The 25471-nt window shown below is 41.6% G+C and overlaps 2 protein-coding genes across 4 annotated transcripts; both read right to left on the reverse strand.

The window, feature by feature from the left end:
• Window positions 1-4413: 4413 nt before the first annotated feature.
• Window positions 4414-12101, reverse strand: LOC309516777 (uncharacterized protein). Of its 3 annotated transcripts, none has more exons than XM_082195625.1 (4): window positions 12051-12101; window positions 11609-11749; window positions 10565-10686; window positions 4414-5745 (listed from the first exon to the last, which is right to left on the reverse strand). In XM_082195625.1, exons 2-4 carry the CDS (start codon window positions 11618-11620, stop codon window positions 5139-5141), a joined length of 741 nt encoding a protein of 246 aa, XP_082051751.1. In that variant the 5' UTR covers window positions 11621-11749; window positions 12051-12101; the 3' UTR covers window positions 4414-5138. The 3 variants fall into 3 exon arrangements, with proteins under 3 accessions (XP_082051751.1, XP_082051749.1, XP_082051750.1); XM_082195623.1 differs by lacking the exon at window positions 4414-5745 and adding an exon at window positions 7138-7921; XM_082195624.1 differs by lacking the exons at window positions 4414-5745; window positions 12051-12101 and adding an exon at window positions 7138-7921 and having other exon boundaries at window positions 11609-11838.
• Window positions 12102-16639: 4538 nt separating this feature from the next.
• Window positions 16640-24945, reverse strand: LOC309516608 (vomeronasal type-2 receptor 26-like; the record flags this gene model as incomplete). The annotated part of the gene is made up of 6 exons (XM_082195368.1): window positions 16640-17541; window positions 18702-18828; window positions 19715-19942; window positions 20802-21662; window positions 23327-23615; window positions 24686-24945. The coding sequence occupies 6 exons, from the start codon at window positions 24943-24945 to the stop codon at window positions 16640-16642; spliced, it is 2667 nt and encodes an 888-aa protein (XP_082051494.1).
• Window positions 24946-25471: the final 526 nt, after the last annotated feature.

A 25471-nucleotide genomic window follows, 5' to 3' on the forward strand; every position in this document is an offset into this window, starting at 1 on the left:
TCCTGTATCCTATCAAGAGCAATCTTCTGACTGCCAAAAGGCCATCTGCCAGGTATCACAAATGTTATGCCATACAACTGAACTATATTACTAAAGCACATAATGAATGCCATTTCTTGTGTGAATACATATCTCTTCTGTTGCAATGCAACTTGAGAAAGAGACTGCTTTTGACCATTTCAAAAGAAGAGACTGAAACTCTCAGGTTGTTTCAGAACCATTCAGAAATGGTTCTTGACAGCTTTGGGAATATCGGCTTAATACTGTGAAAGAGCATTGCCACTAGCATGAGAGTGCCAGTTATGTTGTCCCTTTCTTTTAAGAACACATTGTTCCACTGCCTCATCTGTGTGGTTCGCTAATGATATAAGAAGCAAATGTGTTTACAAATGTGAGTCTAGGCCAGGAGTCAGCAAACTTTTTCAGCAGGGGGCTGGTCCACTGTCCACCAGACCTTGTGGGGGGGCAGACTATATTTAGGGGGGGAATGAATGAATTCCTATGCCCCACAAATAACCCAGAGATGCATTTTAAATAAAAGGACACATTATACTCATGTAAAAAACACGCTAATTCCCGGACCGTCCGTGGGCCAGATTTAGAAGGCGATTGGGCGGATCCGGCATCCGGGCCTTAGTTTGCCTACCCATGGTCTAGGTAAACAGATAGTATCGCCTAGATACTGAAACAGAAACTCAGGTGTGAAATATCAAAAGAAAAGCACTGTTAAATCATGCCATCATAGCCCAGTGTCCTGTACAGTGGTACCTCGGGTTACAAACACTTTGGGTTACAGACTCCACTAACCCGGAAGTATTACCTCAGGTTAAGAATTTTACCTCAAGATGAGAACAAAAATTGTGTGCTGGTGGCACAGTGGCAGTGGGAGGCCCCACTAACTAAAGTGGTATCTCATGTTAAAAATGGTTTCAGGTTAAGATCGGACTTCCAGAACGAATTAAGTTCGTAGCCAGAGGTACCACTGTACTCAACAGTGGCCAACAAGATGTCTATGGGAAATATGGAAGCAGGACCTGAGCGCAAAAGCAGTCTCCCCACCTGTGGTTCCCTGCAAGTGGTATTTGTGCTGAAATTCCTTTATCCATCTAGAGAGTTTCTGCATGTCCTGTCAGTGTGTGTGTGTTGGGTGTAATATAGTGACGTTTCAGTTAAAAGCCCTTGTAATCTTTCACACACAATGGCCAACCAGATGCCTCTAAGAATCCCAAAAGCAGGCCTTGAGGGCAAGAGCTGCCTCATGCTTTTGTTCCCCAGCAATTAATATTCAGAGATATTCTGCCTGTGATGCTGGAAGTAGCCTAAAGCCATCAGAACCAGTAGCCATTAACCCTCATCAGACATTAAAAACGTGTGCTCAGATAGACAGGAAGGGAAGCAGCACCCTTTCTCCTTCCTCTCTCCTGAACATCCTGTGCTAAGCATGAAAGGCTGCAAGGAGATTTTAACTGGACTTGATTAGAATTCCCTCTTCTACTGAGAACCCTGATTGTGCAGGAGGATAAATATATCTAAAAGTGGCATGGCAGGGTAGGGACGATATGCATCTGTTCAGATGACTACTAATCATGATAGCTATGTGCTACCTCCATCTTCAGAAGCATCTCAATACCGGTTTGCTGGAAACCACAGGTAGGGAGAGTGCTGCTGTGCTCAGGTCCTGCTTCCTTTCCACATGCATATGGTTGAGAACAGGATGCTGGGCTGGCTGGATCATTGGCCTGATCCAGCTGGCTCTTCTTATCTTCCAGTGCAGATGACTGTGAGGCTTAAGTGCTTTACAACTTGCACTTGAGTGCTCTGTTTTCACTACATGACATGATCTAGGCTGCAGTAGCAACCCACCTGAGCATTCAATCAACTGACTGCAAGGAGCATTTCCTGGCCATCAGGGTCTATAAAGTATTAGCTTCAGAACTTTCTTCTTGGCCTGAACATTACATCCCTTGCCCACTTCCTGCCTGATCAAGTTCGTGCTCTACTTTTCTGCCCACTACTTTGTATTTTGTCCTGCCTCTTGGATAAACACCTGTGCCTGACCCACTTGGACAGGCATTGTCGAGATCGGGCGTGTTCAGGGTAGTATGGCCATAGACTGGACTGGCATTGTCAAGCAACAGCTCTCCAAGGTCACAGAGCCTGACTTCCTGCAACCTTTGCAGAGGACTAACTTTACAGTTAACTCTTACTACAGTCAGCATTACAAATAATGCTGATTTACTCACATACACAAACACAACTTATATCTTAGAGGAAGTCCTTGCTTGAGTGGAACACTTTCTGCTCAAAGAACAGAACTTCCCCCTCCTCATCCCTTGCACACACACACCCCAAAAAAACCCTGCTCTGGCAGTTTCCCCAGCCCTCAAGAACAAATTTGGGAAGTTCTGGGGGGCACTCAGTGGGAGGAAATGGAGGACAGGTTTTGTTGCATTTGTGAAAGTCACTCTACTCATAATGACTTTGCTGGATTCAACCCACACACCAGTTTAGCAAACGACATGGATTTGTGATCATTTACCTTCACAGCTGTTAAACTGAGAGGAATCAACACAGTTTCAATTTAGCTAGTTTACAAACTGGTCAGCTGACCAAAAAAAAGGGCTGAAGGGAGCAAGAAGTGAATATGAATGGAGCCTGAAAGAACCAAGCTGCTTTGCACACCAGAAATGAATAGATGCATTATCCATTCAGAAGGGGTGTTGTCCAAAAAAAAACAAAAAACAAAGAAGGTCCCCTCCACCCACCATGTTCCAACCCATCTGGATCTCCAACCAGCAGGTCAGAGTGATAAATGGACAGCCTGAAGACAAGTTGAAGGCCACACAAACACAAAAGGTGATAAATGGGTCATTTCTCCTTCTCTTCCTTCACCACCCACAGGTGTGGAGTGCTTTTGTTTGTGATGCTCTCACAGGTCGCTCTGGGAATTGAAACGCTGTGGAAGAACTCTGGGCCTCTTCAAATAAAGCTGACAAAAAGCGAAACTAATTGTGTTTCATGGCCTTCTCAGTCCACTGCTCTTCCATACGTTTCAGCACAAAACAGCTGTAGAGATGAAATACGCACACAGGTAACTCACATTAGGTTTGGTAAGCGAGATGAGCGCCGCAACCCCAGAGTCAGTCATGACTGGACCTAATGATCAGGGGTCCCTTTACCTTTACCTTTTTATGCACCAAATGAGAAATAATTAGATTTTTTTAAAAATGGTTCTCGTATGTTGCAAACCCTTAAGACTTTCAAAGAAGGTGAAGTTGTTTGGGAAGCAGCTCTCAATGAGACTTGTGACACCATAAGAGACCTGGCTTCTAGGGTAAGTCTTTCTTTTTATTTTATTTTTAAAGGTACTCTTGACAGAACTGTTCAAACAATATTGTTCAGTGGACTTTTGGCAAGGATACAAGCAGGATGTCAGGAACTGTATGTTTTTCTCAAACACGAACAATTCTCATATAAATTGTGTACTGATCTCTGACTGGCTGCCTAAATTAAAAGACTCAAACCTAGGGACAATAGGCATACTAGACCATGAGAAAGTTATAACAAGGCTTCAGTTGGATCCTGACAGAGAAACAAGCAGAACCTGCCAGTTAAATCCAGTGCTGCTTCTCAGAGCAATTACACTTGAAAGGGTCAAGGAGGGTTTGCAACAGTGTTTCGTTAACTACATCCCTACTCTGCAGCAATGCTATGGGATACAATGGAGTTAGTTCCAAGAAGGACATTAATTAATCAACCAATCAAGCATGAGGTTCAAAGGAGTAGAAGCTGGGAGGAACTACAGAAGGAAATATATGAGTAAGAGGAGGCACATGAACAATCAGGGAGCTGGTAAGATACAGTACAGTACAATCTTTTGCCTAGAAAAGTATGCTAAACCCATACATACACACAAACACACACACACACACACACACACCTTACACTCCATTCTATAGTCCATTCTGCCAACACCATTTCATTCCCAACTAATTCTTCTGCATGAGTAGGCCAGGGTTAGGGTTAGGGTCTGAATCTGTAAATTGATTCCATTGAAACATACTGCATTTTAGTGATCCCAAGACAAGAAGCTTAGGTTTTTAGGGATGTTGTGGTTTTGGGTCTTGGTTTGGATTCTGATCCTCCAGGCACTTGTCTGGATATCATCCATATGTAAAACAGAAGACAGAGATGAAGACTTCCAAGCATGCTAAAATGTTTATTTGTGAATCAAACAATGTGGGGAAAATCTCAATCTTAGTGCAAACACGCAACCATTGCATCGCTCTCATGCAGGCAATAGTGGGCACTGCAGCTCCTTGTGAATCCACAAGTCTCAGCTGCCAGATGTGGTGAGCACAGGGTGGGTGACATCAGAAGTAGTCGAGAAGAAAAGACAGGAAGCATTTGGGATTTGCTTTGAACATTTATTGATGCAAGAGCAAAGCATATGACTACAGACACCAGGGTCAAGCAGGGGTGAGGGTAGGGGAAGAGACTTGATTCTAAGGGAAATCTAGCCTGAGAAGCCAGTCAGCTGACAAGCAGGTGCTCATTGGCTGGGGCAGGAGCAAAGGGTGAAGAGCGCCCTCCACACTCTGTCTGTGTCCAGACCGTGAGTGCCCATCCACTGGCTGGAGGGCGGGGACGGGCCATGGAAGGTGCTCTTCACCCCCACACCCCACCCACACCTAGCGCACAGGGGCCGACAATCAGCTGGTGGGCGGGAGCGGGGCGACCCCAGAGGTGAAGAACATCCTCTGCACTGACCCAGAGGGCTCGTGCACCGGGCATGTGCCTAGTTTGCACCTCCCAAGATTCTGTGCCCAGGGCCATGGCCCCCCTTGTCCCCACACACATGCTAGGCCACTGACTGTGGGTCCTCATGACTGTCCAGTGCTCAAAGTGAGGGGAATACCAGAAGCAGCGAGAAAGATAAGAATATATTGTGGTGTGCTCTGAACAATTATTTATTGAACAGAACGGCAGAGAACTAAAAAAAAAACACAAAAGAAAACATGTAACATGCAATGCTCAATCAACTAAGTCAGGGATTGGAGGAGGTACATTGCTTATCTGGGCAATATATAGCCCAGGAGGCCAAGTGGCAAGTATCAGGTGCCACAGCTGCTCTCCCACTACCTTTCTGTCTCTACCTCATCGCCTAAGCAGGGGTTTCTGTCACTCGACTGGTTGTCATCAAAACATTTAATGCAGCCTCTGTTGCTACTGTACCACCGGAATAGGGGGGCACCCTGGATGTGTTCCCAAACCCCCACCACAGCCTCATGCTCTTTCACTGTATCCTTCATGTAAACAGTCTCAAAAACAAAAGCCCTGGAATCCTCACTGTATCTGTTAAAAAGGGGGTTGACCATCTGGACAATGTTTCTCGCATCGCTCTCATTGAGGCAACGTTCTACACAAGGAGATAATTTGCTAAAGAAGATCAGGCAACTATTTTGGTCTTTATTGGATAGGATCCTTTCTACAGGGCTATTCTGGCCTCCAGTCAGCAAGCGCCATTCTGCGTGCTCTTTACTACGGGTAAATCTTGGCCTCACTGCAATGACATCTCCTATTGGCTTTGGGACATATATTCCATTCCTGTGGTCAAGAGCATTCTTCATCTGCTGCATTTTGCTCCTGGGCAAAACTGTCTCTAAGACCATTGGTGTAGGTTCTATGCAGTATGCATGATCCAGTTTTATAGCCACAGCATAATGGATGTTTTTAATGCCATACCTAGGAATGAGCACCAAAAAATGATGGGAATGAGTGGCACTGAATGAGCAAAAACTAACATTGAGTATTCCAAACTGAGCTTTCATGTTTGGCAGCTGAATAGAAAGGCATTGTGTGATGGAAGGATTTTTTTTTATTGGGATGTGATGGTTGTGATGACTGATAAACAAATTCTAACTGGCATCTGCTAATATACCAGGACAGAGATGGGTTTTACAACAAAGATTCTCAAAAAATTAAGTGAGGTTTAGTTAGCGTCACGGCTGTTACTGGGCAGGAAAACAATATTGTGGTTTTTTATTTTTTAAAAAAGTTATCCTGCAACGAGCAGATAGTCTTGCCAACAAACTATTACCGGTATATGCAATATGTGTATTTTTACATCTCCAGTATGTCTGGGTGTGCAGTGTGCTTCCAACAACTCTGTGAGGTAGGTTAGGCTGCAAGTTGATTCAGTTCCCAGAGCTATAAAGGTACACATGACATGCTTACAACATTATTTGTGGCATATCAGGAGTGTGGAAGCAAAAGTTGATGCCTATAGTGCAAGCACTAAAGATTGAGAACAACATTGAGAACAACAACATATGTTATTATAACAATACATTCTTTCAGCATAACCTTCCAAAATCCACACACGTATTGGCATTCTCACCACATGTGGAAATAGGAGGCAAAACAGAAGTCAAGGATGCTTTTCTTAAGATTTGCAAAACAACTGCTGGTTAGTTTATAAGTAGGGCTGAATCAGTTGGGAAGGAGGCTTTTATGCTCACAAATGCTAATTAAGAACCCACAGGTGTGTGTATGTGTGGGCAGCCAGTTTATGTCAACAGTTTCTTCCTCTGTGCCCTTGCAAGAGCTTGTGCTTATTTTATAATGACCTGTTGAGTTAAGCTGAGGAGTGTAGGGACATGCTCTGAATTTCAGCTCAACCAAGCACCCCACCAACAATAGTCCCAGGGCTCCTCTTCCTTGATCTAGTCTTTCAGATCAAGACATCACAATCAGTATCAACCTTTATTTTGGTCACAGACCAGCATTAGATAAAACCATCTTTCAATAAATGACCATCATGGCAGCGCAGAATCTAGCAACTGAGGATATAACATCTGGATTTTCCGAGACATCGCAGTGTTGCAACCAATTCTCCTTAACTTAGGTTGCTTCTCCAGACTGCAGCAAATTGTCCTTTGGGCTTTTAAGTTTTATGCCAGCTGTGGGCACTGGATTGTATTGTAACCTTGAATTCTCAAACACCCATGGGCATGTTAACAGCCCCAGTGTGGACACTACAGCCCCACGTGACTTTGCACATCTCTTCGGTAGGCGTGGGTGATTATTCACACTATAGGGTACAGCAGAAGAAGAAGAAGCAAACAGACAAGAAGCTTTTGTGATATACTCCAAGGATTTTATTGATTCAACAACAAAGCAAAGGACTACAAAGATCATATGTAATGCTCAATCTTGAGAAAACAAGAATATGGGAATGAGGAAGGGGTGACTTTGGTTCTTAGGCCAGCTGGCAAAATGCTAAGTGCCACAAATGCAATCTCTAGGTGGGCACTACTCTATCATTGGCTTTCCCTCCAAGCAGGGACTGTCGGTATCAGGTTGGTCATGGTTAAAACATTTGATGCAGGCTCTATTACCTGCATAGCACCGAAATAGTGGGGCATTCTGGATGCGTTGCCAGGCCTCCAGCACAACCTTATCTTCTCTTTCTGCATCCCGTGAGAAAATGAATTGAAAAACAAAAGCCCTGGCATCTTCATTGAACCTGTTAAAAAGGGGGTTGACCACCTGTACAATGTTTCTCATGTTATTCTCATTGAGACATTTGTCCACACAGGGGGATAATTTGCTAAAGAAGATCAGGCAACTATTTTGGTCCTTATTGGCTAGGATCCTTTCTACTGGGCTATTCTGGCCTCCGTTCAGTAAGCGCCATTCAGCATGCTCTGTGAAATGTGTCTCAAACTTTGGCCTGGCTGCAACAACATCTCCTATCTGTGGTGGGTTATAAATTCCATTTTCCTCTGTAATAGCCCTCTGCATCTCATTCATTTGGTTTATAGGTAAAGCAGTCTCTAAATTCTGCCGTGTAGGATTTCTGCAGTATGTGTTATCCAGTCTTACAGCCACAGCATAATGGCCTTTGCGGATGCCATACCTAAGAAAAAACAAAGGAAAGCTGAGAATGAGTGATGCTGAACTATTCCAAACCAGGTTCCTCCTTTTGGTCCATGTTGGCTTGATTTTTTATTATAGTCTCGGTTGCAGTCATTTGAATGGAGAGGCAGAGTAGTTCCAGTTCTACTGCAATATCTGTGATGACCTATTTATAGATAGAAGTCACAACTTAATGTTACAGCAGATAGCTGGGGGTTTTTTTGGGGGGGGGACGCCAATAACCCAAGATGATGGAGTTTGTAATGTTAATTGGAATTAGATTTGCTAAGCAAAACCAGGAGTGCCATTAGAGCCAGACCAGTGGGTGCAGATCAGGGGTTCCATGAATCCTAGAGGGGGAATACCCTTTTCTTTTAAATACTGTGCTAGTAAAAGCACCATATTTGCTTGCAAAAGAAGAAGGCTCTCAGCACATCAGCACTTTCCAGGACACCCATATGACTATGTGCTGCATAATCCCACGGGCGTCCCAGGAAGTGAAGCCAGACATTGTGCTGCTCTTGAAGCCTTATTTACTTAGGATCCATTTGCCCGCTTACCCAGAACGTAGAGGTTGCAAAAGAAGCACCAGGGATTCAGTTCCTTCGGAGAAAAGGGTTTATTGTGATCTGCGCAGAGGCAACCAGCGGAATTGTTTCCAAAGGCTGGTGGCCCCCAATACACGTAAGCCAGCAATAGTTATACTCCTGCAGCCCCTCACCCCACCCCACCATATCATATTCCTCGATTTGCCTTATTGCCTCTTTGGGTGTTTCTAAAGCATTTTGCCAGTGCACTCCTTTCGCTTATCAGCCAACCCTGCGTATCTTGTTTGCTCCAGATGCATTTCTCCTCCTGCTCTCCGGGCGTTGCCTTCCAACTGTCAGTGCACTCCCTGCCTACTCCCTTCAAGTGAGTGAGTAAGAGAGAGAGAGAGAGAGATGTTGCTTTCCCTTGGGAGAAAGGCACTCTGTGCATGCCCAGGGGACCTTAGGCATAGTTTTGCAGTATTTCGATACTCCCTTCACTCTGAGTGCACAAGGTTTTTTAAAAAATAAAGACCACCTCAGCTATGGCACCGCTAATGTGTTTGGGGCACACTGGCTGAGGCTTGTAGCCAGCAAGGCCTGCATAATGCCCAGTTAGTTCCTTCCCAAATCACCCTGTTTCTCCTGCTGTGCCCTTTCTCCCAGAGGTAGGATGGTGGAGGAATGCAATTCAGTCCACATTTAAAGGTGAACCTACCAAATTTTCACTTTCCAAAACAATTTGAAAACCATAATAAGCCCCCCCCCCCGAAATTCACACTTCTCCAAATTATGCAATGTACTTCTCAAGCAAAGTAATTTGCACAAATGACCATTGACATTGCTACAGCCCATTAAAGAGCAGCTTTGTTTTCATGAACTTGGGGGATAAGTAGGTTAACAGGTTTTCAGGGAAGTGAAAAGACCTCACTGCTAAAGCCCCAATAGAAAGCAGAAAGGCAAGAAAGGGTATAGGTGTAAAACAGATGGGAAACGTTCAACTTCCTTGCTATGAGAGTTTGGAGGACCTGTTCTGAAAGCAGAAGAAAATGACCATTACAACATTAGAAGTACTATATAAATGGAAGAACCACTAACCTTTTAAAGTGCTGTAGAATTTAGGTATGCCTTCAGTGTTTACCGTTTTGTCCTACCCATGTAAGAACAGATTATTTCCTTAACAAGCTCATTTGGAAATGGATATCTAACTTAAGAGGGTGATTGGAGGAGAAAGTTAGTTCCATAGGATGGAATTATTGTTTTTGTTTGTTATTATGGTGTATATTTTTGTGTTTTTATATTGAAACCTGCCCTGTGGTCCTTGAATGAAGGACAGAATAGAAATTTCATTAATTAATTAATTATGCATATATTAAGGAGCAGTATGCATAAAAATGCATGTACATTGTAATAATAACATTAAAATCATTGTATTAGCGGAATTTTTTTTGCAAAAATGTGTATGTTAGGAAAAATTGCATAAAAACATGTGAATATAAATTTGCGCTAAAATGCTGGTGATTTTTCTCAGAAATGTGGAAAACTGAAGTGTGGAAAGATGAGAAACTGAGAGAACCTGAAATCAACCTGCTCACCCATCCCTATGCAGTGCTTCCCTCTACAGGCATCTTACTGTACAAGTTTTTATGTGCCTTGCAATATTCACAGTCATAATGATATTGCCTTCCCCACATCTTCACCCTGATATCACTTAAAGATGACAAAATGTGAAAGCACGCATGCCAGAAAAAAACCACATGGGCAGACCTTTGAAAGCAAACATAACACACACACATTTCCCCTCTGCACAAATATACATACACAGACAGAATCTTATTCATTTATCTTAGGCCACCTTGTAGCAGCATCATAACATGAAGCAAAACAATCTCCTCCATGTTGTATGAAATAATCAAAACGTAAATTATTAAGTGCTCGCTTCGGCAGCACATATACTAAAATGTAAATTATTATGAGTATGAAAGCAAAATGCTTTATTTGGCCAGAATACCAACATTCTTGTTTGTTTTAGTCCCATGATTTTGTTTTGAGGGGGTTTTCGAAATGTGTTGAACACTTGCTTGGAAAGCCCCAGAAAAATCCAAAACATTACTCACTCTCTGATGTAGTCAATGATTGCCTTCAGCTTGTCTGGATCTATAGACCCAAAGGCTCCACTTGTCAAACACAGCAGGAAAGTCACACTCAACAGGCTGAAACCCAACCAACTTCTGGACACCTGTCAGAAGAAAACAAAAAGAGAGGGCATTGAGAGTAGCGTTATTGGCTAGGTGTTTCCAGCCACTCGGCTCCACTCCCTGCCTTTGGAAGGGTCATAGGAAGCTGCTGCCTGAATGGTGACTGTCTTTGGGAAGCTGAGAGTCCAGAAAATTGATCTAACTGGCTAGCAGTAGTGGGTGGAGACCCTGGTAGAGGTTGCCAGAACTAGACTGCAGAAGCTAGGCTATACCATTCAGATAGGGGTGTAGCTGGACCATCAGCCCAAACTGATAGTAGACACTCCATGCCAATGAGGCTTCTTATGACTCAAGTGACAATAGTGGCTCCAGAAATATCCCCAAGCTATGCATTTCCAATTTCATACACCTACTCCTTTATTAGCTACAGGAGGGTGCAATGCTATCTGGATATAAGATATACCTATAAGATCCCAGTTCTAAAACGATTACATTGTACTTTAATTTTATTACTGTAAATCTTGAACATTTGTCTTTGAATTTAATCGTCTTACATCTTGTAAGCTGCTAATTGTTTTGAGCTGATTGGAGCTCATCTTTGTTGTCAGGAAAGCAGCACATAGATATTAAATCAAAATCCTAATGTTGTAGCGCTGGCCCCCGGCCAATAGATGTGAGATGGGTGCACAAACCCCAGAGTCTGTCAAGACTGGCCCGCTCGGGCAGGGGTACCTTTACCTTTACCTTTAATGTTGTAGAATTATACTGTTATTGTTTTTCTTTTCAATGAAGTTCAATGAAGCATTATCATCATTCCTACTTGTTTTGTAAGTAGGAATGATGATAATGTATTATTGGTATGAATGTTATATTTATTCATAACATGTATTATATGCCACAATAATAACAGAAGCTTGACAGAGGCATATCGGATAAATTGTAACATGTAACAGAGTTACTCACTGTCTGCTCCATGGTAAGAAAGTAGCTTGTCTCCCAGCCAAAGATGGTCTTCTTCCCACTTACAACAATAATTCACCAGCTCTTTATATAGCTATTCTGTTTCTCTTAGGAAAGGTTGGCTACCCCTCCTTGTATATAGAACTGCCAATCACAAAACAGAGAGTTGGTCAGGTTTTTTTTAAAAAAAAAACACCTGACCAATTACAGGAAGAAATTGTCACGAGGCACGGAGGATCTGCAACTCTTTCTGTTCTTGGTAAGAGAACTGAAAGAGAAACCCTCTGGTCACATCTTCCCTCTGCAACGTGTAATGACTGTGAAGGGAACCCCAATATTGTTTGCTAAGCTCTTTAGACTGCAAATACATTTGCATCAGCATTTTGGGAAGATTCTTGGTACTGAAACCAGCACCATTACAAAAGTGCATCAGTTGCTGACTTGCCTCTCTACAGCAGTGTACTTCAGCCTTGGGTCCCTGGATGTTGCTGGACTACAACTCCCATTACCCCTAGGCTTCTTGGTCAATGGTCAGTGATTACAGTGGTACCTCAGGTTACATACGCTTCAGGTTACATACGCTTCAGGTTACAGACTCCGCTAACCCAGAAATAGTGCTTCAGGTTAAGAACTTTGCTTCAGGATGAGAACAGAAATTGCACGGTGGTGGTGCAGCGGCAGCAGGAGGCCCCATTAGCTAAAGTGGTGCTTCAGGTTTAGAACAGTTTCAGGTTACAAACAATGCTTACAAAGATTATTAAGGAAGGTATGCATAAAAATGAAAGAGTATGTGTTTGTGTAAAAATTGCTTTCAGCAGTGTGCGCATTTCTCAAAGCTGCATATAAAAATGTGCTTATTGTGAGATATCTATACTAATATGCTGGTGAATTTTCATGAGTTTTCAAGTGTATACTTAGGCTTGTGGTGCTAATACCAGAGACAGCAAAAAACAAGAAGTTATTTTGGTAAGATCTCAATATTTATTCATTCATCAGCAAAGCCATAAAGTATATGCATCATATACAAAGGTTAAGTTGGTTAAAGCAGCGGAAGCCTTGACTCTATTGGCAATCTACACAGGAGCCCACCTGACAATCATGAGGTCCCACAACTACCTGCCACAACTATCTTAACCATCTTTCTGGCTCTAATCACGAAAGCCTGGACTGTCAGCCTTTTGGTTGTTGTCAAAGCATTGAATACATTCTCGATTGTCATTGTAGCACTGGAATAGGGGGGAATTCCAGATCCTTTCTCAGGCCCCCACCACAACCTCCTTCTGTGTGTCCTTCCCATAAACAGTCTCAAAAACAAAAGCCCTGAAATCTTGAGGGAACCTGTTAAAAAGGGGGTTGACCATCTCCACAATCCAGTTCTCGTCTTCCTTGTTGAGACAGCGGTCTGTACAAGGAGATAATTTGCTAAAGAATATCAGACAACCATTTTTACCATTATTTTCCAAGATCCTTTCTACTGGACTATTCTGGCCTCCAGTCAGCAGGTGCCATTCAGCATGTTCTGTATAAATAGTATAAATAGTATAAATAGAAATGCAGTACATCTCACAATAGTGAAGACTGTGACTAGTTGATCTCTGGGCTTGCTCACTCTGCTGTCCAAGTTCTAAGTATTGATGGGCAACTTCCAAGCCATTGCTTGCCCTTCTCGTGGTTCTTTATCTTTAAATAATACTTGGACCAAACTGCCCTACAATTAAAGGCTGCCTTCAGACAGATAACTGTTTATAACCTTCCCCTCCAAACCTCCAAATCTGAAGCTGCCGGCCCGCTCCCCTTTAAATCCAGTGGGAGAAAAGGGAGAAAGAAAGTGTGTGTGTGTGTGTGTGTGTGTGTGTGTGCGCGCGCGCGCGCAAAAAAAACACATACAACAAAAACCATAATAACACTAATAACACAATCTGACAATTCAGATTTAAACACTGATATACCTATGACTACACCTTTTTAACAATATTTCCCCACCTCTCCTCCCCCTACTTCCCACCACTGTCCGCCTTATCACTTAAATATTCCTTCCAGATTTCTTCATATTTATCCACTCTTAATTTGCGTTGACATGCAATTCATTCGTATGTAGCTAGTCCGTCCATATTATCCATCCATGTGCTCAATGGAATCTTTTTGCAGCTCTTCCAATTCATCAAAACAAGTTTTTTTGCTTCTAATATGGCATGGTACATCCTTTTTTTTTTACCCCTTGTAATCTCCCACGTTTCCGGAATATAATTTAGAATTAAATTCAATTCCCCTAAATAACAATTTCTTTTTATTACTCTTGCTATAAATGTCCTTCACCTCGCACCAAAATGATCTTATCATTGGGCAATTAATCATCATATGTACTAGTTCGCATTTTTACTCCCACATCTCCAGCAGTTGTCTGCACTTGTTATTTTCTTCTGGTATAGTTTTGCTGGAGTCCAGTGGACTCTGAATATTATTTTCTGCTGAATAAGTCTTAGTCTTAGATCCATAGAGGCTATCTCTGTTGATTTTATACCTGACTCCCATATATCATTTGTTATCTGTACCCCTAGCTCTTCACTCCATTTTTGTCTATCATATTCTAAATCATATTTCTTCCTGTTGAGAAGGGTTTTATATAGTGCAAGTGTAGAGTTCTTTGTTTTTGTTGCAGAAATTAAATCTTGTAGCAGCCTGGGTGTTTCCGATGCTGCTAGAGCATCAGGACCAAACTGCCTTTCCAACATATGTTTCAAATGGATGTATTGCCATTGTGTTTCACTGGTTAATCCATACTTTACTTATATTTCACAAATTTGTAATTTTCATCAGTTAATTAATTCAATGTCAAAATACCTTTTTTCATCCAATTTTGCCAAATTATTACTTGATTTCCAATTTTTAATTTTGGGTTGGCCCATATTGTTAATTTCTCCTTATTATTTTTATTTATATTCATTCAAATTTTTATAGGTGCTTTCGTAGTCTCCAGGATAATAGGATATTTCATAAATTTGGAGCCAAGTTTAGTCCACCCTACAAGAGGTTCAAAGAAACTACATTCGAGAGTAGCCCAACTGGGATTCCTGCTAGCTCTCCAATCGTTAGTCTTACTCAGCAGGTAGGCCTGGTGATATAGTTCCAGATCTGGGAGACCAAAGCCACCTTCCTTAGTTGGAAGTTGCATTTTATGTAGTGATATTTTTGGTGGCTTTGTACCCCATAGGCACGATCTAAATAGTTGATTTATTTTTTGGAAGTAAAATTTGGGAATATGTATTGGTAATCCTCTAAGAATGTATAAAAGTTTGGAACAACATTCATTTTGAGGACATTAATCTTCTTCTTTTACAGAGCCATTCCACCTCTCTTGAGGGAGGGGAGCCTCTCCTACAGTTTCAAATTGCATAGAGTAAACAAAACAGGAATGAGTTGAGTTCCTAGGAAGGATCTGAAGCACATCACTACATGTAAAAAGAATGGTGGAACAGGAACTGTGTGATAAAACATAAAAGACTGTTGACAATCAAGGAGGGTGGCCAATTACTAATGCAAATTCCACCAAAGAAAAGGAACTGGTATTTCTGGAGAACGGTATAAATTGCCACATGTCGTCTGCTTAACCTTGAGGTGATCTTTCGTTTTGTTTTTTGGCATGGAGCCTATTCATTCCATGGAAGTCAGGGAGAGTGAAAGATCCGAGGTCATGTACACAATCAAATATTATGACAGACTCCTTCTGTAAACAGCTTTGTGGGATTTCTAAGGAAATTGTGTAAGTGGTGCTTATCTCTTTCTTCCTCTGTCTGCAATCTGGCAACAGGGGCAATCTGGGGGCAGAAGTTCACAGCCCCACTTAACAGAATGAGCTGGAGGTCACAAACTGCAGAAGGGCTGGGTTGCGGCATTCTCTTTCTTTTGGTGTTAAGATTTTTATTAAAGTTTTTCATAATACAGTAAGATATAGAAAACTAATGTAATTTTTTTATTCTAAAAAGCTACAAAAAGTACAAATAGAATAAGGTGTCCTCTCTTAAAGGTAGTTCTTAACCCTTGCCACCCACAGAAGGTAGTAGCCACTTTCTCCTCCTGGCCTCTCACCCTGGAAAACCAACATTTTCTTGCCTCCCATCCAGGGTCTCTCCATCAACCATCTATCACTCCTGGACACTAATAAAAGCCCTGATTAGAGGATGTCAGAGAAGAGAGAGAATGAAGAAAAGAGAAAAGAAAGAGGAAGAATCAGGAAGAAGAAAGAAAAGAGAGGCAGGGGGGAGAGAGAAAGGGAAAGGAAACAATTTAAAATTTAAAAAAGGAATTCTTATTTTCCATCTGCCAGTTGCATTAAAACAAAATGATAACATACAACTCTCCTCCACTTTCTGTTAAACAATATTTCTTTGACGTCCAATTGTCTCAAAATCATTCATTTCCTTGTCCACAAATGAAAAGATACATTGCATCAACAGCAGTACAGTGGTACCTCAGGTTAAGTACTTAATTCGTTCCGGAGGTCCGTTCTTAACCTGAAACTGTTCTTAACCTGAAGCACCACTTTAGCTAATGGGGCCTCCTGCTGCTGCCGCGCCGCTGGAGCACGATTTCTGTTCTTATCCTGAAGCAAAGTTCTTAACCTGAAGCATTATTTCTGGGTTAGCAGAGGCTGTAACCTGAAGTGTATGTAACCTGAAGCGTATGTAACCCGAGGTATCACTGTACTGGTTTTCTGGGTTTATACAAAGACAGGATGAAAGAAGAAGAAATACTAATGAGGGCATGAGGAGAACTGAGGTGTATGCTAAATCTAAGTCAGCTGTGCTGTGTTCATTTCTGCCAAAAGGAATGTGAGCTAAGTTCTCCAATAGAAGCATCCATGATTTAATTCTTAGAATACCCCCTACAACCATGATCACCTGTACAATAAATATGATGGGGAAACACAGAGTAGTTGTGGGGCACACTTTCACACATTCCCATAAATCCTTGCCACCGTCCTTTTTAATGAAATATAGATTACAGTGTACCATAAACACATGCTTTTATATTGTCTCATTGTTTTCTCCTTATTAGCTGTTCCCTGCTGTTCAGCTCGGGCCTCAGCACAATGATGTAGCATTTAGGGAAAAATATGCAACCCAGTAATCCAGCACCAGAGGACAAGATGGAGAAGATTTCCACAGCCACCATGTATTTTCCCTTGGTGCTGAAGTAGGTTGGAATAAAAGTCAACCAAACACTGCAAAACACCAACATGCTGAAAGTGATAAATTTGGCCTCATTGAAACTGTCAGGCAACTTCCTGGCTAGGAAAGCTACAATGAAGCTGGCAAAGGCTAGGAAGCCTATATAGCCCAAGACACAGTAGAACATGGTAGCTGAACCTTCATTACATTCTTGTATTATCTTTCCATGCACTGAGTGCATGTCTCTCTCTGGGAACGGAGGAGAAGTAAATAGCCAAAGAGCACAAATGCCTGCTTGAATGAAGGAGCAGGAAAGGACCATAGAATTTGCCAGCCCTTTCCCCACACATTTCCTCATCTTGGCCCCTGGCTTGGTTGCCATGAATGCCAGGACCACAGTGACGGTTTTTGCCAACACAGATGAAAGAGCCACAGAAAAGATGAGGCCAAAAGTAATTTGTCGAAAAAGGCAGATGATCTTTCCAGGTTGTCCAATGAAAAGTAAGGAGCAGAGGAAGCAAAGGAGGAGGGAGATGAGGAGGACGCTGGTAAGGGTTGCGTTGTTGGCTTTGACTATGGGACTGTCTTTGTGCTTCATAAAAATTCCAAGAACTAAACTTGTGATCAAAGAGAAATAAATAGCAGTGGTAGCTAAAATATTCCCTAAAGTTTCTTTATAAGAAAGGTAAACTAGAATTTTGGGAATGCATTCAATTTGGTTGTTGTTGGGATACTGGTCTTCTGGACAACCGATGCAGGCATCCATGTCTGAAAAAAAGGAGGAGCTGTTTAAGTACAGTGAAACCTCTACTTACCGCCATAATCCATTCTGGTGGCCCACCCTTTAGGTGAAATGGGTCACTGGTAGAAGCGCTGTTGTGCGCATGTGCAGATGGCAGCAACTGCTTCTGCACGTGCGCAAATGGCAGAAGCCACTTCTGTGTGTGCACAAATCACGGCAAACCCGGTATTTACTTCCGGCTTTGCTGCGGTCGCAACTTGGATCGGGCCCAAGTAGAGGCAGTTGTAAGTAGAAAATGTAAAAATGTTAACCAACATCTTCCTTATGTTTATGTTCTTGCAGTTCTTTCACCAATGCTAGGAGAAAGGACTCCCATAATTTTAAAGAGAAAGTGAGAATGTTTGGTGATCACACTGATCTGGTAATGGCGAAATGTTTCTGTGTAACCCAAGATTTTTGTGATGCAGACCTCTTCTCAGGTCATGAACATAGAAGGTTGTCCTTGGAAATGCTGTTATTTATCAATCTTAATCCTCATGTGTAATTTACAAAATTGTTATAGGTGTTATTGCAATAATGTAGGTGGAGCACTTTAAACATTCAGTAAGTACTTTTCACATGCCAAAGTATTATTATTGTTTTTATTTCTAATTTTTACAGTTGTATTTATTTGTGTATGGAGAACCCTTTAATCCCAAAGTACGATATGAAGGCACATTACTGTCACAGAACGAGCTGGTCAGTAAATCACAATGTTCAAAGCTAGAGTTAACCTTGATTAGAAAAAAACAATCTTCACATACTTGGCTGAGTTTCAATACCTAATGAGTACAGCAGCTCATTCCTTGTGGGTCTTACTCCATGAAACCAGTTACCAAGACTAAAGGTCGTCCCCCTCCCCCAGCCATCTATGTCTCCTCCTCTCCGGGGGGGTTTTCCTAGCAATTGGAAACTGTGCCTATGTTCTGCTCCTCCCATTTTGTGCCTCTTCTGGTTTTCAGAGTTGGGGGGATAGGAGCTTGTCACGGAAGGTGATTCTTCACTAACCTGACTCATCTCTGCCTGTTGACCTCCCTCCTCCTACTCAGTTTTAGCTTCTGCCTCTGATTATTGACTTCTCTCAACTAGGTCATGCTGTTTTATATTCCCTGTGTCTTTTATAAAATGTACTGATTATTCCTCCTACCCTTCTGGTGTGAGATCTTCCCTTCCGGACAACGAGCACAGTCATAGCAACAAAATCTCTCTCCTTCTTTCTTCTTCCTGCTGTAGCCAGGATAGCAATTGTCATTGCACACAGAAATTGGCAGCACCTGTACAGAAACATGAAGGATTATTAGCAACAAAACCAGTCATCAATTCAATGCAATTTGCTTCCTTGGAGAAAAAGAAACCATCTAACCTATTGCATGCCCTATAGGCCACAACAGGAACTCCTGGAACTCAGCCAACAATATTTCTAGTCCATCTAGGATTACACCAAGCCAGGTGGAACAGTATATTCTTCCTTGGGACTTCTTCTTCTGACCTACCTAATGCACAGATATGATACACCGTTGCCAAAATGAATACATTGGACTACAAATGGAAGGCTGAGAAGCAATGCTTGAACATCACATTTTACAGCTTCCTCCCTCTCAAATACATGTTTAGATACCTGCCAAGTCATAATGATATACTATGCTTCTTGACAGTAAAATTATTGTCCAGCCTAGGATCGTCCAGTCCAGTTCCAGCAATTCCCAGTGGGGTGAATGAGACAGAGCCACTTTGGCAAACAGAAATAGCATGAGCTGATATTGCTGTCCAAGCACATTGTCACCATACATCTAAGTTGTCAGTTTTTACACCTCTGTAGAGATGCTCTCTTTACATATAACCAGAATTTTAAAGAATCAGTGGGAGGGTGAAAGCTGTACTTCCTTTATCTTTCTCATTCAATTTGCTCTGCGTCAAAACAAGCACTTGCAAAAGGTACGTAGTCTCAAGTGCTGGGATGATGGGAGTTGTGTATTCTACCAACCAAGATGACAAAGTCTCTTTGAGATGAGACCTTGTTCATGGAATAAAGAGATTCTGTGAGATTTTAGAAGAATTAAAACTAATGCAATAAGATGCTTTCAAAAGCATTAACAATGCCTTTTTGAAAATTGAGCATACTGACTCTTATTTACTCAATCATTTGGTGCCATGTCTCACCTGATTAAAGCTTTGGTGCCAGACAATCTGGTCATCGTGAATGGTTAACTCTTTGCCTCGAGGAGCCTGTGGTTCCAGTCTTCCAACTTTTACTCTAGCCACCGAGCCATTAGGAAACATCATCCAGTTTGTGACATCAAAACTGGCCACTAATTCTCCATTTACATCAAAGTACACAATGTCTCCAGCACTGTTATTGAATATGGTGTTACCTAGAAAGTGATGCACCTAATTTGGAAGGGTATATTGACAAAGAGATAGTTACATAGGCCTCAAAAGTAATTTAATATTTAGCATTCTTAAAAGTCTGTCCTGCTCTTTTTTGGTTATGAGTTCACTATTTCTAGCTGTCATTTCTTGACCCATTGTTGATAAAACTGTCATTAGTCTATCATGAGTCTGGTGCTACTTGTCAAAATGAATAGCCCTCCCCCCCATACCCTAACACTTCCCAACTGTTGGTATGTAATCAATAATAATAATAATGATATTATTATCATTATTATTATCATCATCATCATTTTATTTATATTCCACACATCTAGCTGGGTTGCCCCAGCCATTCTGGGAAACTTCCAACACTTACAACCATAATAAAATGTCAAACATTAAAAACATCTTGATACAGGGCTGCCTTCAAATGTCTTCTACAAGTTGTGTTTATCTCCTTGACGTCGGATAGCAGGGCATTCCACAGGGAGGGCGCCATTGTCGAAAAGGCCTTCTGACTGGTTCCCTGTAATTTTACTTCTTGCAGTGAGGGAACCACCTCAAGGCCCTTGGAGGTGAACCTCAGTGTCTGGGCTGAAAAATTGGGCTGGAGATTGGGTATAAATGATGATGATGATGATGATGATATAATATTATACAGGATCAAGGCTGTTAAGGGCTTTCAAGATCATCACCAACACTTTAAATTGTGATCAGAAACGTACTGGGAGCCAATGGAGATCCTTTAGGACCAGGTGGCCGCTCCCAGTCACCAATCTAGCTGTCTCATTCTGAATTAGTTGTAGTTTTCGAGTTGCCTTTATCTCTGGGCCATAAACTAGTCTGTTTCGTTGCCATTGTGTTTAACTGTCATTACCTGCCAGGGTTGTACATTCTGAAATGCTAGTTTCCCTCTTTCTTCCATGCTTCTGTATCTGGAGCTCTGTGTGTACATGGCATGCAAAGCATGTGCCACAGCATAGACAGCATTGTAGATGTTGTAACTGTGGCCAGTCATGTGCATTTCAAACAGATTTCCAGGAAGATTCTCTAGCTTCTCCTTTCCAGTGCAACTCTTCTTCCCCTTTTCCTCCTGTCCATTAGACTTCTTTAATGAGCAGCTGAATGCCTGTTCCCAGAAGTCCTGAATAAAACCATCTCCTTTGGCCCAGGAAGGTCTTATTCCTTCATTGAACTTTTGAAATCCCAATGGCTGATCTGAATGAACAGTGAAGGATATGGAACCATGAAAGGTTTGCATATCCCAATTCTTTTGAACAGACAGTGATTCAAAATCCCAGTGGGAGGTAACAACCCACACTTTGCCAAGAGGTGGCAGTGACAAGAAAGGTGCTAGAAAAAGCAACACTCTCAAAACCTGAAAGGATGGAGGTTCTCCATATATAAAGAATACATTGACTTTTCTCTCCATGAGAATCTCATAATTGTTTTGCTGCTGTATAAGCAAGTCTATCAGTTCATCCATATAACTCCATTTTGGTATTCTTACTATGAAGGCATAACATATGCCATTCTGGGAAAGCAGTGGTACCATTGTATGCAGAAAGCGGTCCCCTTTGTCATCAGCCACAGCCAAGAGCCCAACCCACGTCCATCCGAAATGCTGAAATAACCGCACAGCTCCCATGTGTTGATGGGCTTCACTGGGTACCATCTGGTACAAAAATGGAAGTAGCATTTTGCCATGTTGTCCTGTGAAAAATGATCCATAAGGAAGCTGAAATAAAACGTATAATAATTTTTCACATAACAAAAAGGTCTGTCTTTGTATCCTGGAGCTGGAAAGGGTCCCGTAGGCAATCAAGTGCAAAATCTAGCATGATGCAGGAAATCAATATATATCACCCACGATATATGACTTTTTGTGGCTCTGCCTGAAGAACTTCAGGGGTACTCTAAGCAAACCCCAACTTTGCCATGCACACACCCTCAATCTCAATTTTAGATCCTCTCAATTTGGAGCCCCCTTGGCTTGGTGTTCTGTGAGGGGGAACCATCCACCCTGCCCTAAATCTGGCACTGCTCCAGCAAGGACCCTTTGGTAATTGTTTCTATATTTGAACTACATTTAGCATTAAGAGGAGTCTCCTAATGCTGTTCCAAAATCTTGTCCTACCCTTTGGAACAGCAGGTGACAATTTGTTTCCCAACTCAATGTCACAGCTATTCAGAAATTTTATACTTGAAGAGGGATGTAAGCTTCACGACCCCCCACCCACCCACACATTTTAATCTCCTCTTCCCCGGGCTAAATATACCCAATTCCTCCAACCTTTTGTCATAGGCATTTCTCCCCATTCTCCTGACCATCTTCACCGTCTTCCTCTGAAGCTGTTTCAAGTTATCTTTATCTATGACAAAGTGCAGCACTGAGGACTGAACATACTACTAGAGGTGTGCTAATTAAATAACATTCAGCTTTTACTTCTCAATATATAGCACTTTGGTTGCATTGATGCAGCTTAAATTGCATTAAGACTTTGCCGCAGCTGCATCACAGTGGTAACTGATAGTTAGCTCTTGGTCTACTACAGCGGTTCCCAAACTTTTTGTGTGGTGGGAGTCTTTTCAAGAGAGAAATTAATCATGGAGCAGTATTGTCACCCTTATGCATGGGCATTTGGGGCTGTTTTTACATTTATTTTTTTTATTTATTTATTTATTTACATTTATTTTATTTATTTTTCTTTCCAAGCTCTTCACGGAGCACTTGAAGATGCTTCATGGAGCACCATGCTCAGTTTGGGAACCATTGGTCTACTATATCTCTTTCAGGTGTGTTGTTGTTCTGCCAGTTGTCCCCTATCCAAAGGTTTGCTTTTGAAATTTTTTTCTGCCTTAGTTTGGCACTTTGTTTATTTGCATTTTGTTAGTTTCAGAGCAGTTTTCCATTCTTTATCTTTCAATCAACCTAATGATATTACCATATAGTCTGCATTGAAACAGATTTCTAATGAAACTTTTTGAACTTTTTGAATGCTGTGCTGAAATCAAGACTAGGGATACAGGAAATAATCAGTTTGTTTCTAACCCATATTCATTGCAATCAGCACTGTTTCCATGCCACTGCCACTAAGAATTACATTCATATCTCTGTCTGCTGTGCCCAAATTTTATGCAATTAACTATGTCATTAATGATGTCATTACATCATTTCAATGCAATGCCCATTTCATTTCAATGTAAAGCAAACATCAGAAAAAATTATATATGTGTGTGTGTGTGTCATCTGTTACACATCATTTGGGGACTGAAAACAACAACAATGAATAAAGATCATATGTGCTTGCATGATTTCCATTCCTGACCACAAATGAACATGTAAACTGAGGCAATTTCCATTTCCATGTGTGCCACTTTCGTGGTATCTCTAGAGATTACCTGTGGAATCTTGTGGATTGCTGAAATAACGGCCATATTGGCAGAGATTTCAGAGACAGATCCTCCAATTAAAGCTATCAGCTTGTTCTGGCTATCACAAGAGAAGTTGGGGACAAACTTCTGTTTGGAAAGCAGGCTAAGGCTAGCTTTATAAGTCATTCTTGCGGTGAAGTAGCTATTGAGGATATAGAAGCCCATGGAGGCGTTTGATAAAATGCTAGGATTCTCATTGATCTCTTTGACAGCAAATGCTAAAGCCAGAATGTGCTGGTAGTTCTTAGGCACTGAACTGTAAAAAGAGGTACAGCCTGTTTAAATAAAGCAGCAGCAAAGCACCAGTAAAAATACATTTGTACACTTCATCAACATTCATCTGCAAACTACTGATATTGAGATGTAACTCAATGCCACAGAAGTTGAAAAAGCAAAGGTACAGCAAAGTTAGCAGAAAGTAAGATATATGAAACAGGTACTCTTCTGATGAATAGTTGAATGATCAGAATGTTTGGGGATTATTCAAGAACATAACATGCTGCTCCTTACATTTGTTAGGTTCACTTTCTTTACAACAATAATTCACTCCTTTTGCACACAAACACAAGTGCTAGCCCAAAATAGATTTGACACATATAATGTACTTCCTAGCTTTTGAAAGCAACCTCTGAGAAGAGACAAGTAAGCCTCTTCTGTTGTCTCTCTTGGTATTCACTAATGCCTGACCATGCAAACACTCTATCCATGGGTCTGGGATGTGCCTCCAAGCCCTGCCCCAATGACCTGTGTGCATTGCCTCGAATGCTCAGCCCTCAACAATCCCTGTGTTGAGTGGGGAAGAAATATCAGTGCAAGCAATTAATGGATCATTTAATCTCCTAAAGCCAGGGACACACTGCTGCAATTTAAATGCATCTACCATTTGCAGATGAAATGAGAGAAGATATTGCAAGCAAAAGGTGCCAAGGGGAGACTTCCAACCGTCCATAAACTCAGCTGCATTTGAAAACCATAATCCAGTTATGTCAAGAGAGTGCAAAGTGCCTGAGGGACAATTCAGAAATTACTTTTCAAGAAACATATACTGTGATATTTCACTTGTGCAGTTTAAAAAATATTAATAATACATGGTGACAAGACTATTCTTAAAAACATATTCATCACGCACATACTCTCATTAGGGAGTCAGATTTGATTGTGGGCCCCTCTCCATGGTGATTATGTGCTCTCAGATACTGAGAACTGAACTATTATAGAATGAGAGATCGAGGGGGTGGGAGAGAGAGAGAGAGAGAGAGAGAGAGAAGGAAGGAAGGAAGGAAGGAAGGAAGGAAGGAAGGAAGGAAGGAAGGAAATAAATCTTACATCGATTCCTCAATCAAGGCCTGTGCTGGCTGTTCCAAGAAGGAGAGATTGTTATAAAGGAAATAGACTTGAGAAACAATTCCCCCAATCACAAAATCTCCTGACTGGTAAAATTCATGAGGAATAGGATGGGGATCATCATATATGGAACAATTAATAGAATGAGTCTTGCATACAGTATGACACAGCATTATAAGCAGCAACGTCACCACCAGCATGATTCTGTTGGCAAAAAGTCCTCTCCAAATGTAGATTTCCATGTTTCCATCTACAGCATCCTGTAAGGCTAGGAACAGCTTTGCCACAGCCTCCCTTGAATTTTGGTTGATTCCGTTGCTACACTGAGCCTTTTAGGGAATTTGTGTGCCCGTCTCATAGTTAAAAGTAGCTCCTTGTCGATCTGTGTTCCTGTACATAATTTTCTTTTTATTGCCTCACTGTATTCTCAACGGGAGACTGAGAAGTACACATGTTCCTTTTCTTAAAAAATAGTCATACACACCTCTTCATGTACAGGTATCTATTATTTTGCTTTAAAGTGTAAAAAAAAAAAGTGTAACCTAGAGGATTTTCAATCAGCTTGTCCGAATGAGGGTGAGACAGTGTGCAGCAATGAAAGTGTAAATCAATAACGAATCAATGTGGTCTAATTTTTCACAGTAAGAAACTGGGAAGTGGAAGATGAAATGGGCAAGAAGAGAGGATAAGAACTGGGATTCACATAGTTTATATTGGGGTGGGGGTTAAAATCATGGCAGAAAAATCTTGTGGAAACAATGGCAGCAT

The sequence above is a fragment of the Podarcis vaucheri genome (genome assembly GCF_965113315.1).
Source record: "Podarcis vaucheri genome assembly, chromosome: 13".
In the NCBI taxonomy this organism is placed as follows: domain Eukaryota; kingdom Metazoa; phylum Chordata; class Lepidosauria; order Squamata; family Lacertidae; genus Podarcis; species Podarcis vaucheri.

What these genes read in the sequence shown, in the direction of transcription:
- LOC309516777 (XM_082195625.1), bottom strand. An exon ending in ATCATTGACTACATCAGAGA is followed by an intron (nt 5,746 to 10,564) that starts GTGAGTAATGTT and finishes GCTCATTCCTAG; the next exon opens with GTATGGCATTAAAAACATCC.